The sequence below is a fragment of the Camelus bactrianus genome, chromosome 6, assembly GCF_048773025.1.
Source record: "Camelus bactrianus isolate YW-2024 breed Bactrian camel chromosome 6, ASM4877302v1, whole genome shotgun sequence".
NCBI lineage: Eukaryota > Metazoa > Chordata > Mammalia > Artiodactyla > Camelidae > Camelus > Camelus bactrianus.
In genome coordinates, this window is record NC_133544.1 from 68,088,704 (window position 1) to 68,105,599 (window position 16,896).

General features: G+C 33.9%; 1 protein-coding gene across 3 annotated transcripts in view; it reads right to left on the reverse strand.

Moving 5' to 3' along the window:
- The window catches only part of DPH6 (diphthamine biosynthesis 6), a 174,218-nt gene that overhangs the window by 77,985 nt on the left and 79,337 nt on the right, over positions 1 to 16,896 (reverse strand). For all 3 annotated transcript variants that reach the window (XM_074365877.1, XM_074365878.1, XM_074365876.1), the window contains exons 4-5: positions 12,157 to 12,230; positions 7,830 to 7,948 (exon numbers count right to left, since the gene is read on the reverse strand). In XM_074365877.1, coding sequence (XP_074221978.1) covers positions 7,830 to 7,948; positions 12,157 to 12,230 — 193 coding nt within the window. The remainder of the gene's footprint in view (positions 1 to 7,829; positions 7,949 to 12,156; positions 12,231 to 16,896) is intronic.

Consider the following 16,896-nt stretch of genomic DNA (forward strand, 5'->3'; position numbering starts at 1 on the left):
ACAAATAAAGAATCACAGGACACATGGCCCTGTGTTTACAGTAGGCCTTAATTTATCTGCATGGGTGAAGCTATAACATATCCCTAGGAGTTTAAGAAAATTCACTGTCAAATGTAGTGGTACTGCTATTGTGTTTTGTGCACTGATACCACTTTCTTTTGGTACATGTAACTTTAAACTCAGGCCTGGGACCAACAGATCAGGCAAAACAAAAGAAAAATTTTGTGAAATAGGAAAAATACATAGTTGTGTATTTGCATCGTTCCCACATCAACTCATTCCAACCTCCTGGTCCTAGAAGCCTTTCTAGTAGTGTCTTGGCATTACTTCCTTTCATAGCCAATATTAGCACAAAATAATTTAATTAAGCTAACCATTACATCTTTTTTTCTTACCTGCCATCTTAATTAACTAGTGCATCAATTCCCCATCCCAATTTTCAATGACTCTCTGCTCTAAGCATGTTAACAAATGTAGTAGGTCCATGAGATTTTTCTTGTCCATTTCTGTGTATTTATAGCAGTGAACTTTACACAATGGTCAGAAAATACTGAAGGGACAAAAGGATGGGGAATTGGCTGCTCCAGCCTTTAACTGTACTTCCCAGTGTTGCTTCCTTAACAAGTTAAATAAAGCTTAGCATAGAATAGGCACCATCCTAGTTAATCCTCGTTTGTAGTCTCTTGGGGCTTCTGGTAAAGGTCCAATATAATCCATTGGCCAGCTAACATGCTACTACTTGTCTTGGAAATTTTATTCACTGCCATGCTTATTTGCATTTTTAAAATTAGTTTTACAATAAAATTCACCAATTTTAAGTTTCAGTGAATACATACAGACATATAACCACTATCAGAATGATACAGAACATTTCTACCACTCAAAAGTTCATGAGAGAAGTTGCAGGCTATTCTTTTCCTGCTTTGCAGTCAATCCTTCCCCCAACTCCCAGCATCTGGCAACCAGTTATTTACCGTGTGTCTGTATATTACTTTATTTTTAAAATGTCATATAAATTGAATTCTATAATATGGAGCTTTACTTGTATCCCATAGTTGTGAAGTGTTACAGTCTTAGTTTCATTCAATTCAAATACCTTCTTCTTTGACTGGTGGGTTATTTCGAAGTATACTGGTTGGGAATTCGAGATTTGCAGATACTAACTACTATATATAAAATAGATAAACAACAAGTTTATACTGCACAGCACAGGGAACAAAATTCAGTATCTTGCAGTAACTTATGGTTAAAAAGAATATGAAAACTAATGTACGTATGTACATTATGTATGACTTAAATATTGTGCTGTACACCAGAAACTGACACAACATTGTAAACTGACAATATTTCAATAAAAATATATTAAAAATAAAAAATAAAATAAAAGTATATTGGTTAATGTCAAAATGCAGGAAAATTTCCAGATGTATCTGTTAATTTTTGTATAGTCAAAAAACACACTTTGCCTGATCTCAGTATGATTACATATTCTGAGATTTCTTTTATTATATACAATATGGCTTATCTTGATAAGTGGTCCATGTGCACTTGAATGTGCAGTTTGCTGTTAATGGATAAAGTGTTTTGTAAGACGCAAGAAGATTAAATTGTTTGGTAGTGTTGTTCAAACATTCTATATCCTTAATAATTTTCTGTCTACTTGGTTTATCTATTACTGAAAAAAAATGTTGAAAGCTCCATGTATAATTATAGATTTATCCATTTCTCCTTATGTCAGTTTCATGTTGTGCTATGCTCTCTTGATAAATTGACCCCTTTATCATTAGGAAATGTCCTTCTTCATTCCCAATAATATTCTTTGTTCTAAAGACTACTTTGTCTGACAGTAATATAACCATCTCAGCTTTCTTTGAGTTCGTGTTACCATGGGATATCTTTTTCCATCCTTTCACTTTTACAATATCTGTCTTTATAATTAAGGCAAGTTTCTTATAGACAGCATATAGTTGGGCCTTCATTTTTGTTATTTGAATTCCATCTGCAAACCCCTCCTTTTTAATTGGAGGTGTTAAGATAATTTACATTTAATGTAATCATTGGAATGATTAGGTTTAAATCTACCAACTTACTTTTTATTTTCTATTTGTCTCATCTGTTCTGTTTGTTTTTTCCCTTTCTTGCCTTCTTTTGGATTATTTTACAATATTCAATTTACTCTCCACTATTGGCCTATTACCTACACACCTGTTTTATTTTTTAGTAGTTTTTTATGGTTTACATTTTACATCTATAAGTTATCAGTCTACCAACAAATAGTATTATATCATCATGTAAAATTTAAGAATCTTACACATTGAGCAACTTTCATTTCATTGTACTTTCCCTTTTATGCTATTTGCGATACTATAATTATATATTTACTTCCCATATAAACCCCACAACTCACTGTCTCTTTTTGCTTTAAATAACCTAGTTTATCTCTTAAAGGGATTCAAAAAGTTAGAATAGATCTAAAGTTTATCTACTCTATTATTTCATTGCTCTTTATCCCCTTCAAATTTCATTAATTTCCTTCTGTCCAAAAGGTGTCCTTTAATATTACTTGAAATGCAGATCTGCAAGTGATGAATCCCTCAACTTTTGTACAGCTGAAAATGTCTTTGTATGATCTTCATTTTGAAATTTACTTCTACTGGGTATAAAATTCTTGGGGACTTTCACTGATTTTCAGTACTTTAAAGACAAATTCATCAAATTCCATTTTGGACAGCCTCTGAAGCAAAGGCTGTTGATTCTTTTATCTTTGCTTTCTGTGTAGAATTAATTTTTCACATTGGCCACTTTTAAGATTTTCTCTTTGCCCCTGGTTTTCAGAAATTTGATTATAATGTGCCTTGTGATTTTCCTCATGATTCTTCTGCTTGGGGTTCATTGAAATTTTGGATCTGTACATTGATAGTTTTCATCAAATTAGAAAAATCTTTTGCCCATTATTTCTTCAACTGTTCTCCCCATCCCCTTTCCTGGGACTCTGCACCTAGGTTAGTCTGCTTGTTATGGTCCCATAGCTGACTGATTCCATGATAATTATTTTCAGTCCCTTTTTTTCCTCTGTGCTTCATTTTTGACAGTTACTATTTGTCTTCAAATTCACTCGTCTTTTCTGCAATGTCTAATTGCTGTGTATTGTTCCTTTCAGATAAAGTATTTTTGAAGTTCTGTTTGGGCCTTTTCATATTTCTTCTTTCTTTCCTTATCATAATCATGTTTTCTTCTAGTTTCTTGGGCATAATGATCATATTATAAGAGCTGTTTCAACTTCCTTGCCTGCTAATTACAAATCTGGGTCTACTTTGATTCATTTTCTTGGGATTAATCAAATTTTCTTGCTTCTTTGCATGCCTGGTAACTTAGACGTAAGGCATTATGAATTTTATATTATTATGTGTTGGATTTTATTGTATTCCTTTAAATCGTTTTGGATTTTGTTCTGGTATGGGTTAATTTATTTGAAATCAGTTTGATTCTTTTGAGGCTTGCTTTTAAATTTTGCTAGATCAGATTCATAGCAGCTTTTAATCTAACGCTCATTACTACTAAGGTGATATATGTTTGAGGATTCTACCTGGTATCATATACATGATGAGGTCTTTCCACTGGTGGCAAGATGGATATTCCCCTTATATGAACTGCTTTTGACGATTCCTTCTTCAACCAGAGGCAGTTCCTTTTCACACGTTCACAGGTTCATACTCAGCCAAGGACCGGAGGGGATCTTTCTGTAGGTCCACAGAGCTTTCTCTCCAGGAAGATCCCTTCTGTCTGGTATTGTCTTACAAAATCTCAGCCCTTAGCCTCTCTGAATTCTGAGCTCTGTCTCCTAAATTCAGTGAAACTACCTGAGCTCTCTTTGGGTTCTTTTCCACTGCGCTGCAGTGTAGAAATTACCTCCAGGCAGCTAGCTGAGGAGAAGGGTCTGAGGGACTAGTATGCCATTATAGCCCTGACCAACACCTACTTTACAATTTCAATTTCAGAGTCCATTCATGTATGATGTTCCATTCTCAGGGACTGGAACCCAATACACATTTGCTATAATGCCACTATAATATTTGAATTAGCCATCATAATCCAACAAGATAAAAGCAACATACACTGTTCACACATAATAACCAGACTAACTATGCATTCAGGTAAAGGTGAAATGACCATAAAAGAAGGTCAACAGTTATATTTCCCAAATCTTAACATTAGTCTAATTTGGTTTTCTCTTCTACAGCATCCTTATATACCACAAATTTCACTCTCTGAGACTTTCAGTGTACAATTCCTACCTTTCATAGGGATTACCTAGGATACTGAGCCCAGTATCTAACAATCCTAAGAAGATCTGTATTCCACCCCATCCATATACATGGCGTAAGATTCCCTGTTGGGGATTTGGGCAAACAAATCTGATTTCTCAGTATTTTTCAGATCTATGGCTTAACTGAGAGAATAAATTCAGCCCCCCCCCCTGGTTTATTTCCATAGTAAATCATGATCTTCATAATTGGGTGAATTCCTCCAGGTTGAAATAGATAGAATGAATTAGTGGAAGCAAGTTAAAAGGTGGTGCCAAAATGTTTCTCCCATCTCCTGAAACTTAATAGTGCTTTATTAAATCCTTAGTGGAGATTCTACCAATTTCCTATTTTGTCATCCCAATTTTCAGAAGTCATCTAAACTATTCCACCTGGTTGAGCCAGTTATTTGCTCTCTTTATCTTTTCATTTCTCTCTTTTCTTGCCGCCTTTCTTTTGGATAGCTTGTAAGTTTTCTCACTATGCAGCCCTATGCATGGTAACTGAGCCAGCAGATTTGTCACTCCCCACTGAATAGTCTCTTGGCTTCCCAAGAGCAAGGTTTTCATGACCTATTCCTGTAACATCATCATTTGCGCCAATGACATCAAATTATATGTCTCCCTCTGGTCATAATAAAGCCAGTCTAGGGTTGACTGTAAGTTGAACCATTTCCATATTGCATTGGAAGGAGTATTCCATTTGTGATTCAGGGAAGGAGTGAGACACTTAGTCCTCTCAGAGTAAATTGCCAAATCCCAAATAATGCACTATAGCAGGTTAGTTGTCACACCATTCAGAAGCATACAGAATAGACTGTTACACCATCCATTTGCTCAACCTAAATAATCCTTCACATTCAACAATGTCTAGAAGAATGATATGGCCTCCTGACTGTTAATTCTAACAATCCCTGTCAATAATTACTATTCAGGCTTCTAGTATTTTCTATAAGCCCTAACACGTAAACAGAATACTCTTAGCATTGAGTAGTCACCTGACTTTGGTCTTCAAATATCTGTACGGTATTCCTACTGATCAATTTAGTTACTTTTCAAGCAAATGTATCTTTCAAGAAGTAGAAGATTTTCCAGTGATGGGTAAATATGGTCTCAAGCTTTTTATTCAACTACCATTTCTTTTTGTTGTTGTTTTTAAACTTTTCTGTTTTACCAGGGCTGCTAATAATAGTTAAGTCTTCTGCCATTATTTTCTATCCTCTTTTTTCTTGCCAAAAGGTGTCTTATGTATCTGTGGGTTTGAAAAACAAAATCCCACTGACTAGGCCAATTTGTAATAACAAAAGACTGGACTGTCAAATCAAATTCATACAAAGCATAGGTCTCACCTAGCATCAGGCTTTACTAATAATTTCAAGTATACAAGCAATCAAATGGCCAGGTGAAGCAGGGACAGAGCCAGGACTATTGGTATAGACCTCCAGATTTTTTCTGGTCAACATTGAACATGCTGTGAACCAGGTTAACATGTAAGGTCTCTAAGCAATACATGTAGTTTACATCACTTACACAGAAAACAGCTGCCTCAGTCATAAAACATTTCAATTTCATATTCAGATAGTTACATACCTTACATGACAAGTTCCAGGGAACCATGTTCTCAAACCCAAAGATTCCAGGTTTCTTTACCAAAATCCATCATAGCAACCAGAAACATCCTGCTAATGGCAGTTCGAAGATAAGGACTCCTCCCTACTATTAAGTATCATTAGTGATTTTTGTTTTGTTTGTTTATTTTTGCCATGAAGCCTATAATTAATATTTATAAGGAGATTATATGGGTTCTTCCTTCTTTTTTCCCAGGGGACTTATCCCAGTTACTAGAAAGAATGGATTACAGATCTGCTACTTGGTCTTTTTGTTCCCAGTAATTATGGGATTTTCTAATCAATAACATCTATGACCTTGAGAATCAAGAAACATTTTTCACTGTGGAAGACAGAAAGATTTTTCACAGATGGGAGGCAGAATTATTATAGTCCTTAAATAGTCCTGAATGTAATTTCAAAATACCATGAACTTATGAGGTTTTATATATATACATACACACATACACATATATCATTTCCATCAAAAGAAACCAAGGCTTCTTGAAGAAATGGATGTTCTAGGTCTGGGGCAGAAAATGTACAAGATGACACTATAGTTCATAACAGTACTATTTATAATGATTCCAAACTAGAAACTACCTACATGCCATCATTGATAAATAACAATTAAATTGTGGTTTATTCCTACACTGGAACTATACTATAATGAGAAATGAACAAACTATTGCTTTATTTAATAAGGTGGATGAATCTTACAAGCATAATGTTGAGCCAAAGAAGCCAGACACAACAGAGCACACATTGTATGACACAATGATATAAAACTCAAAAACAGGTAAAAGAATCTACAGTATTAAGTGTCAGAAGAGCTGTTACCTTCAGGAGGGCAAGTATTGACTCAGGAGATATTAGCATTGCTCTATACATTCATATAGAAACTCATATGACAAATATATCTATAGTGACAAATTCAATCTTAGGAACTGCTGAGCAACCTTTCTCAAAAATGAGAACACACCACCACCTCAATCTTTTTCTTTTTAACAGCTAAGGAGATCAACTGCATGTTCTCTAAATCAGGCTTTCCACTAAAGACACCACCTCGACTTCCACAAGAAGAGAATAAGCTTGGTGTTTACCAAGAAGAAATACGGAATCTTCCTTTTAATGCTGTTTGCAAAGTGAGTTTATCTGTAAAACCTTCCACAGCATGAGACCTTGTTATTTCAGAGATCAGCAAGGCAAACACTCTCAAATGAGGTACATGAATTAGGCTTTGAGAACCCCGAGGCTCCCGGGCATTTACTGTAATAGGTTCATGAAATAAATGAATTGGGCTCAAACCCCACAGTTTCTCGAAAAAATTCAACACAACAAATTAAACGTGTTCGAATGTAATATCCATATTTGAATCAGATTACCACTTGCCTGTTATCTCTATGCTAACTGATCAAATGATATTTCTTCAAATATGATTTTCTTGCCATCCTCAACAAAACCCACTACCCTGCTCATTTCTGATACCACAAAGCCAATCATTCCATTTTTGCTTTATTCAAAATACATTAAAAAATACAAGGAAAATATCACGTGTTTTAAAAAGCTTAAAATAGAGGTTTTAAAAGCTTAAAAAAACCCAAACTATATTTCTGTTTTCTATGAACCTAAGTTTCATAACTCAGAAAAGGAACTCAAATTGAAGGACCATAATATAATACCAGTTTTAGAGGTAGTTATATATTAAAAAAAAAAAAAAATGAAGAAGCTCACTACTTATCACTTTGGTAAATGGTCAAATGCCCATTTTAAAATTTCCCCTTACTCAGTTTCTTCAACTTGTGACTCCACAATTTTATACTCTAACCCATTCTTCTTTTTTTGTTGAAATTGCTTATTAGTGAACTCAGATTAGCTGTGTGGTAACAGACGGCTCCCTTAAAAGTCTGGCTACATACCCAGAGCTGCTACTTTGATGATGATTGCTTGAATATTAGATGATATCATCTCTCGGAGCAAATCTTCCTGGTTTCTCTGCCAAAGGTAAGCTAAAGTCTGGAGATTAAGCCTTTTACACCTATTAAAAAAAAAATGATATTTTAATGTTCTGTACTTGGATCCATAGCAATTACTTTGATTTTAAACATACTGCTTCTCTCAAGGATTTTAGCATATAAAATGCTTCAAAAAACATGTTTTGCATAATGAAGTTTATATATACAACATAAACATATTTAATTTCCATGGGCTATGCATAAACAGATAAAAATGAAATTTCTAGGCAGATTAAAAATATTAATTTTAGTACGACTCTAAGTTTAGAAATCTATGCAAAAAAAGCTTCCAAATGCTAATAGATGATTATTCTTGTTTTTAGAACTTCCCTGGGTATCAAAATTGTGCAGCATATGCAAAACAGGCAAATGAATTTATCTTAATAAAATAACCATATATTGATTAAATTTATAATACCTATGGTTACATTAATTATTCTTAACTACTAACTTTGAAATTTTTTTAAAGAATTTGACCCTGAGATGGGGAGAGGTAAGTTAGGAGTATGGGATTAACAGATAAACTATTATCATAAAATAGATAAGGAACAAGGATTTACTGTATAGCATAGGGAACTATATTCAGTGTCTTCAAATAACCTATAATGGAAAATAATATGAAACAATATATAGCTGAATCACTTTGCTGGACACCTGAAACTAATACCATATTGTAAATCAACTATACTTCAGTTAAAAAAGAGGAAAAGATGTGAGATAAAGACATTTTAATACAAATAAGCAAAAACAACTAAGAATAAACATAATTATGACAGCAAAAAAAAAAAAAAGAATTTGACTCTGAAAAGAAAATAATAATAATGAAAAGTACAATATATTGAGCACCTAATGCACTGCAGGCATTGTGCTACACATTCTACACCATGATGCTGTAGAAAGATGGCCAATTTTGGAGCCCAGACAAACCTGGATTTGAAACATCCTTCTACACTCAATAGCTGCATGACTTTGGCAAATCAGAACTACGCTCTAGGTCTTTAATTTCCTAGTTCATACATAGGGACAAAAATATTTCTTTTCAAAGTTCTTGAGAAGATTAAAAGATTAGAAAGTAAAATCATCCTTTATCCCCCTTTTCTTCACATTCCACATCCAAATCTACCACAATGCAGATAATTATGATCAGTCCTCACAAGTACCACTGCTAACCTGCTGGTGTGAGTCACCACTATCTTTCCTAACTTCTTTCCCTGTTTCCATTCTTGCCCTTTTAAAATCAGTTTTCAGTACAGTAGCCAGTGTGATCCTTTTAAAACATAAAACAGGTGATGGGATTCCTGTTCTCTGAACCCTCCCCATTACTCCTGGTAAAATAGCTCTACAGGGATCCTGCCCTGGTTGGCTCTCCTACCTCATCTCCTTCTACTCTCTCCTCACTCCAACCCACCACTCCAGCCTGCTGGCTCCTGCCTAGCATACCAGCCACATTCCCTGCCTTCTTCACTTGCTTCCTGCCCTCACTTTTAAATGTCACTTTCTCAGGGAGGACCATAACTGATTGATTTAAAGTAATGTAGATTAATTGATTGATCAATTAAAAATAACATAGGTAAAGAATGTAGTTAAATGCCTGGATAAAATAGGTATTCAATAAATGGTAGTCAGAGTCAAGTCACACAGTAAGCGGCTGAGATCAGAGTTCACATAAAAGATATTTGCAGATACTATCTACTATATATAAAATAGGCAAACAACAAGTTTCTACTGCACAGCACAGGAAACTATATCAATATCTTGTAGTAATGTATAATGAAAAAAATATGAAAACGAGTATGTTGTATATGTATGACTGAAACATTATGCTGTACACCAGAAATTGACACAACATTGCAAACTGACTATACTTTAATTAAAAAAAATACATATATATATATATATTTAGCTCTAAACCTCATCATCCCTAATGTCAGGAAGGTTTTCTGCTTGACTACTCCAGTCCACACTGAACTCTCTTTCTCTCAAGAAATCCCAATATTTACTAAATGTACCACATGTTTGGTCATTTACTCACAAATGGTCTTAGAAATATCATTCTTTTTTTCATCCACATATACCCTGCCTTTCAAAGAAATCAAAATCTTCATTAACATAGAGACTGTTTTATCTTTTTTCTTTGTAAAATGTCCCGAGCATAGAAAGCAATGTTGAGGAAATTAACAAATACAAAAATAATAAAACTGTAACTACCCACGTAACACAAGCATTACAATTTTTGCTGTCCCATCACCAATGTTTAATACCTACTAAACAAACTTGTCTCTCTACCTTTTTTAGCTAAGTTTTTTTTTTTTTTGGGGGGGGGAAAAATTTTTTATTCTTTCCTGGTCATACGGCAAGTTCTTTGCTGCTGCTTTGGTATCCAAGATCTTTTGACCATTTGTAGACTTAAGTCACACTTCTTTACCTATTTAAATTCTTTAACAATTCAAAATATCATGGCTAAAATAAGCCTCCTCTGTAAACCACTGTTGTATTTGAGCCTGTGACATCTATCAAAAGTTTTATATCTTGAAAATATAATGGCGCAACACAAACTACAAACTGAAGATCAGTTAATTCAAAACTGAGTTTGTAGACCAATGGACTTCTAGCAACACTGCTTTAAATCTTCAAGGATAAAAGTAGTGCAGATATGCTCTATGGTACATAATCTGGGCATCTTAAATTATGTGCTGAAGTGTACCTCAGACTGCATGAGAAACAGCTTGCCTCTGTCTATGAGTATGCTGTGGATGCTTCTTCCACATAGATAAAAAGCCGTTCCTAATCAGGAGCACATTTTCATTTGGTTCTGTAAAACTTTCATAAATAGATGTCAGCCCTACCTATAGTTTAGCTACCCATTAAACTATGTAGGTTTGAAATTATTCAAAAACATAGATTTTTAAGCAAAATAATTTGCAGAAGATATGACTTACAACTTGATGAAAATAATATTTTTAACATATGGCTTAAGGGATATGAAGGGATATGTAATCTATCTCCATCTGCAGATGAGCTGTTTGTTCTCAAATGTAGGCAGACAGAATGTAAGAAAAACTTTTTCAAAATATACATGTTCGCCCCCTCCCCCACACCCACCTCCTCTCTCCATTCTGCAGAGTTTCTGCTGGTTCCCTAAATATTAGATCATAATATTTCCTTCCCTTTAGTTATGCTTTGCCTTGCTTTACTTTCATTTACTTTTAAAATTCTGTATGTTTAACTGCCATAAATTCACTGTAGAGTTAGAGAGAAAATATATAAACAAACAAAATAAAATAACTTTTCAAGTCCATTAATATGCAAGTTTTTAATGAAACAGTCAATACGAATGTTTCTGTGTCAGTGAGATAGTTAATATAAATGAATATTATATAAATACAGCCCTTATCTTATTTCCATTTATCCTTTTGAATGGCAAAATCATTTATTTCTAGGTCAAGTTGTGCTTAAGATTAATAATGGGGACCTTATTTTCTTTTTTGCTAATATAATTACATGTAAAGTCTCTATACAGTATGTTATTTATCCAAATAAATTAAAAATAAAAATTAAATTCATTCAGGTGGTGTTTTGGTAAGCCAACATTAAATAATCATTATTATCATTTGACCTGATGCTTTTTGAATAGATCAAAGGAATTGACTGTTTTGTTACTTGCAGATACATCAATATTTTATTAGTGCTACCATTGCTTGGGAGGTAAGGGAGAATGGAGTAGCAACAGTCTAAACATTTCTTGAAAGTTGAATGGCTTTTTATAGGAATATTTCAGTTGTATGAATATTTTTAGCCAATAATTGAATTTTAAGAACCAAAGAGGAGGAGGTTTCTTAATATGCCTTTTTAAATTTAAAATATGACTGTATTCTTCCATTTGCTCCTGATTTTTATCAAAAATGATGATGAGTTAAAAGAGATTAAAAGGGTGTATTGATTCAAATAAGGAAAAATTGAAAATAATACTTTGACTTTTAAAATCTTTGTTTCAATTTTTTATTATAAATAATTTTTCCTTGAGGTAACTAAATTTTCTTATATAAGGATATAAGGATAGGAAAAAAGTAAAAGTGCTACTTTAATTACTTAGGGAAATACATTTAATTTCATGGGGCATGTAGAATACCATATCTACTTATTATTTGGATACAATTATTAATTTTTTATTTATTCACATTCTTAAAATACATATATTTTTAAAATATAGAACAAATTGATGTTCTCTTACACATTTTCGACTCGAACACGCTGATAATCAGAGAGTATAGCACCGACTGATATTCCCTCTACTTTTTCTTTTTCCTGAAAATGAAGGAAAAAAATATAACTTTAAAAAATAAACATGTGACCCTGCCACATGTTCTGAAAAGTACAGATTAACTAGGTTTCACCTAGAAAATCACCATAAAGGAGAATAATTCACTAAAAATACTGAGAATAAAAATCTACATTTCAGGAGGGAAAAAAAAGCATACTAGAAAATATATACTGAAGTCATCCTCTCAGCTATGGGGCAAATAATTATTCTTTTTACCTAAAATCCAAATAATTAGAGATCATTTTTCATGGAGAAGGTAAAGGAAGCACTTCCAAAATATTTTCTTATTTGACATATTTTTAAAGACTCACTGATGTTCAATGGAAATTTCTTAGAAATTTCTACTAAGGACAAAGTTTTCCTAGATAAAGTAACTTAAAAAAAAAAAAAGCTATGGCAAAGAAGGTAAAGAAACATAATGATTTTAATCTCTATCTTAGAAAAGAGTGATTGACATAGGAGCATCCAGAAAGCAGAGATGATAGAGGCATTACCCGTGTAACAGCATAGCATAGTGAATAAAGAAATCTAGGATAAGAAGAAAGCAATGAATTATTATCAACTGAGTTACAACTGAGGACATCCAGCAGTATATGTAGCAGAGTGCCCCAGGGAGGAGGACTAGTCTATCCAGCATACCCATTAATGATGTGGAGGAGAATGAAAATGCAAATATTATCAAGTTTATAGATGACACAAAGCTAGGATAGATTAAAAAGAAAAGAAAATTAATCAAGTACATGGATGGATATGGACAACTTGGGGATTTGGAAGGACAGGTGTAAGATGAGATTTAAGGTAAAGAAGTATAAGATAATACACTTAGGGAAGAATCACACACAAAAGGTATAAACTAGGGAACTGTTATCTAGAAAACAGATATGAAGAAAGTGACTGGGGGGTAATTACTAATAATAAACTGAATAGAAATTCTCTGACTAGGCATAAAAAAAAAATACACCCTAGCAAATGGAACACAGAAGAAACTACTTCAGAGAAATGACTCCATTATTAACACTCTGGTCTTTACAAACTTGGAACAAAAGAACAACTGTGTTTCACATTAAAACAGATGTAATACTTTGAGACATGATGAAATAACCTTGTATGTTCTAACATGATGCCATAATAAAGAAACAAAAATGCACAGCAGGAATCCCTCATGTCTTTGAAAATAAATCCAATTTAATATTTCCCCTCTAAAATGATAGAGAAATACCTGCCCAAACCCCCCAAATAAAATGACTCTTTCTAGTAGATAAGGATTCCAAGAAAAGAGCTATTTCCTTTGCTTTCCTATTTCAGCAACTTTGTGAGAACATTTGCTTGTAACCTTTGCCTAACCTTCCTAGCCATTTTCTTTTCATAAAAGTCATTGTATTCATTAGAAAAAGTCAAGGCACAGCCCTCCTCATTAAATGAAAATGTGGCATAGATCATCGAGTAGTGAATGATGTTATCAAAAGACCAAAATTTTAGTTATATTCTTATACCATATAGTTGTTTATCTGAAGTTCCGCCAAAAGAAAATATAAGGTACTGAATTGTGTGTGTGTATGTTTCTCTATAGATCATGAAAACTAAGACAAGAGTTTCTAAAATAAGTGAAGCCACTGTTAAACTAATAATTGGCATTTATTATCCATTTAAAATGTGTTAAAGTTCTATAATTCTCATTTAATGTTCATCACAATTCTAAAATAATTATTTTTAGTTTTTCCTAGTCTACGTGTGGTCTCTGGAATTCTCTTCTACTTCTATCTCTTATTTTCTATTTGATAATACTCAACAAATCAGCTCTAGAATTATATACCCTACTGAATTTGACTGTTCTTCAACACTTGGCCTAAATGTAGATTATTAGTTGCGTTTTTTCAACAATCATGATCACTACTACCTGTTAGAAATCCAGATCTACCATCTCTTAGCTCTGTGATTCTGAACAAGTTGTAAAATTTCTGTGTCTCAGTTTCCTTATCTATATAGTGAGGATAATAAGAGTTCTATTTTCTAGGGTTATTATGAAAATGGAGTAAAATAATACAGATTAATAACAATGACCACATCTAGTAAGCACTCAGTAAATATTATCTTCTGTCATTATCATAGTCTTCTTTAGTATTTCTACTATTATTAGTAGAAATTACTGACTACCACCAGTAACTAACACCACCACCACCACCACCACCACTACTACAACTAGATAAAGCTCTACCTTGACAGACAAAGCCCTTCATTCCTGAGCTTTAACCTCTTGCTCACTATTCCTTTTTAACACTAACTTACTGACCTGTGATAATTAATTTTATGTATCAACTTGTCTAGGTTAGGGGATTCCTGGATGGCTGGTAAGACATTACTTCTGGAAAAGATTAGGATTTGAATTGGTACTCAGTAAAAATGATAGTCCTGGTTTAACCAATGTAGGGGGGAATCATCTAATCTGTTGAGGGCCTGAAAAGAACAAAAACATAGAGGAAGAACGTATTTACTCTCTGCTTGAGCTGGGACATCCATCTTCTCTTGTCCTCAGATATCAGTTTTCCTGGTTCTTGGGCCTTTGGACTCAGACTGGGATTTACAACACAGGGCCCCCCTGTTATTGGGCTTTTTGGTTTGGACTAAAACAATACCACCAGCTCTCTCTGGCCTCCATTTAACAAAAAGGGTCTACATTATAAATTAACAAATTAGCATTTTGGCTTATACATTAGTTTTAAATGGCATTGGTCTGTATTAGTCTATATACACAACTAAAAACGTTTTCTATGTCCATACTATGTCCTATTTTCATAAATAAGATTACCCCTACTGCTGGGAGATTCAGGCACCAAAACTAAGTAATAAAGAAGCAAAAAGCTGGGGAAAGTTTCACAAAGAGTTGACTTTAGGGCCTAGTCATGAAGGATACACATGATGTTGCTGAGAAAGAAAAGAAAGGTAGTAGGTAACAATTCACACAGAGTGAAGAATATGAACCAAAGCAACAAAATTAAGTGGTTGGCATATCAGAGGATGGTCAGCAGTGTGCGGTAACTGCAAGTGGAAGCACACATCAAGAAGTGGAAGGAAAAAAAGCTGGAAAAAAACTGGGATTAGATTGTTCAGAAATGTGGCCTGCCTCCTGAAGGTAATATACAGCCCGCCCCTGTAGAAATTTTTTTCTAATCACCTCTATTGTGGTCCAATTTACGTACAATAAACTGCATCCATTTAAAGTGCACAATTCAGTTAGTTCTGACAAATGCACACACCAGTGAAACTGCCACCACAATCAAGATACAAATCATTCTGATTACTCCCAAAAGACACCTTGTGCCTCTTTGCAGCTCAACCCTCCCGGCTTCACTCCTGGATTCAGGTAACTACTGACCTATTTTATGTCATTACATATTAGTTTATATTTTCTGGAACATTATATAAATAGCATCCTATAATATGTATTCTTTGTTTCTAGCTTCTTTCACTCAGTATAATGATTCTGAGGTTCACCCATGTTGTATGTGTATCCACAGTTCATTCTTTTTATTCCATTTTAATCCATTGCATGGATTTGCCACATTTGTTTATCCATTCACTTGCTGATGGATATTTGTGTTGATTCCAGTTTGGTGTTCTTATGAATAAAGTTATGAATTTTCCTTTATGTCTTTGTGTGAATATAATGTTTTCATTTTTCTTGAATTACTACAGAATTTGAGAAGTGAGATAATGATCATATTTGCAAGTAGAGAGATAAACCAGGCAACAGTGTGAAAGATAGATGGAATACAGAAATAGAAGGAGACAAATTTGAAAGAACTGAAGAATAGGGGATATGAGGGCAAGTTCCAAAAATAGTTTAAAGACAAAACTAGTAGGACTTGGGAACCAAGTGAACAGGAACAAGACGTACACATAAAGGGTGGGACAAATGACTGAATTTAAGTGATTATTAACTGAGAAAGCAAATACATGTCTTAAAAGAAAATACTGAATTTATTTAGCACTGTATAGTTGTGTTCGATGTGTCTGCTACATAACCAAAGCAGATAAGACTAGTAGGTATACTGAATACAATTAGCCCTCCACATCTGTGGGTTTTGCATCAACAGTGGATCAAAAATATATATTTTTTAATTTTCCATGAAGTTCCAAAAAGTGAAATTTGAATTTGCCACACACTGGTAATTATTCACATAGCATTTACATTGTAGTAGGTATTACAAGTAATCCAGAGAGGACTAAAAGTACGGGAGAATGTGTGTAGGTTACATGCAAATACCACACCATTTTATATAAGAGACTTGAGCATCCTCAGATTTTGGTATCCACGGTGGAATCCTGCTGACTGACCAGTTTCCTGTGGATACCGAGCGATGACTACACCGGTAGTCAAGGGAGAAAAGAGAAAGATGGAGGTGCTGTCAGCATATGGGAGAACTTGCAGCCACAGGAGCAAACAAGAACCTCAAGAAGCAAGACACAGAGTGAGAAGACGGCTCAGCGTATGAACCTGAGGATGAAGTGACTTATAAGAAGAAGGAGGAGATGGAAAATTCAGTGAATACATTGAGAAAGCCCAGTATGAAAACAACAGACACAACCAGGATAGAACAGTGCACAGAATTTTGTTAAAATTTCTTAGCATCCCTTTGTTTACAAAACAAG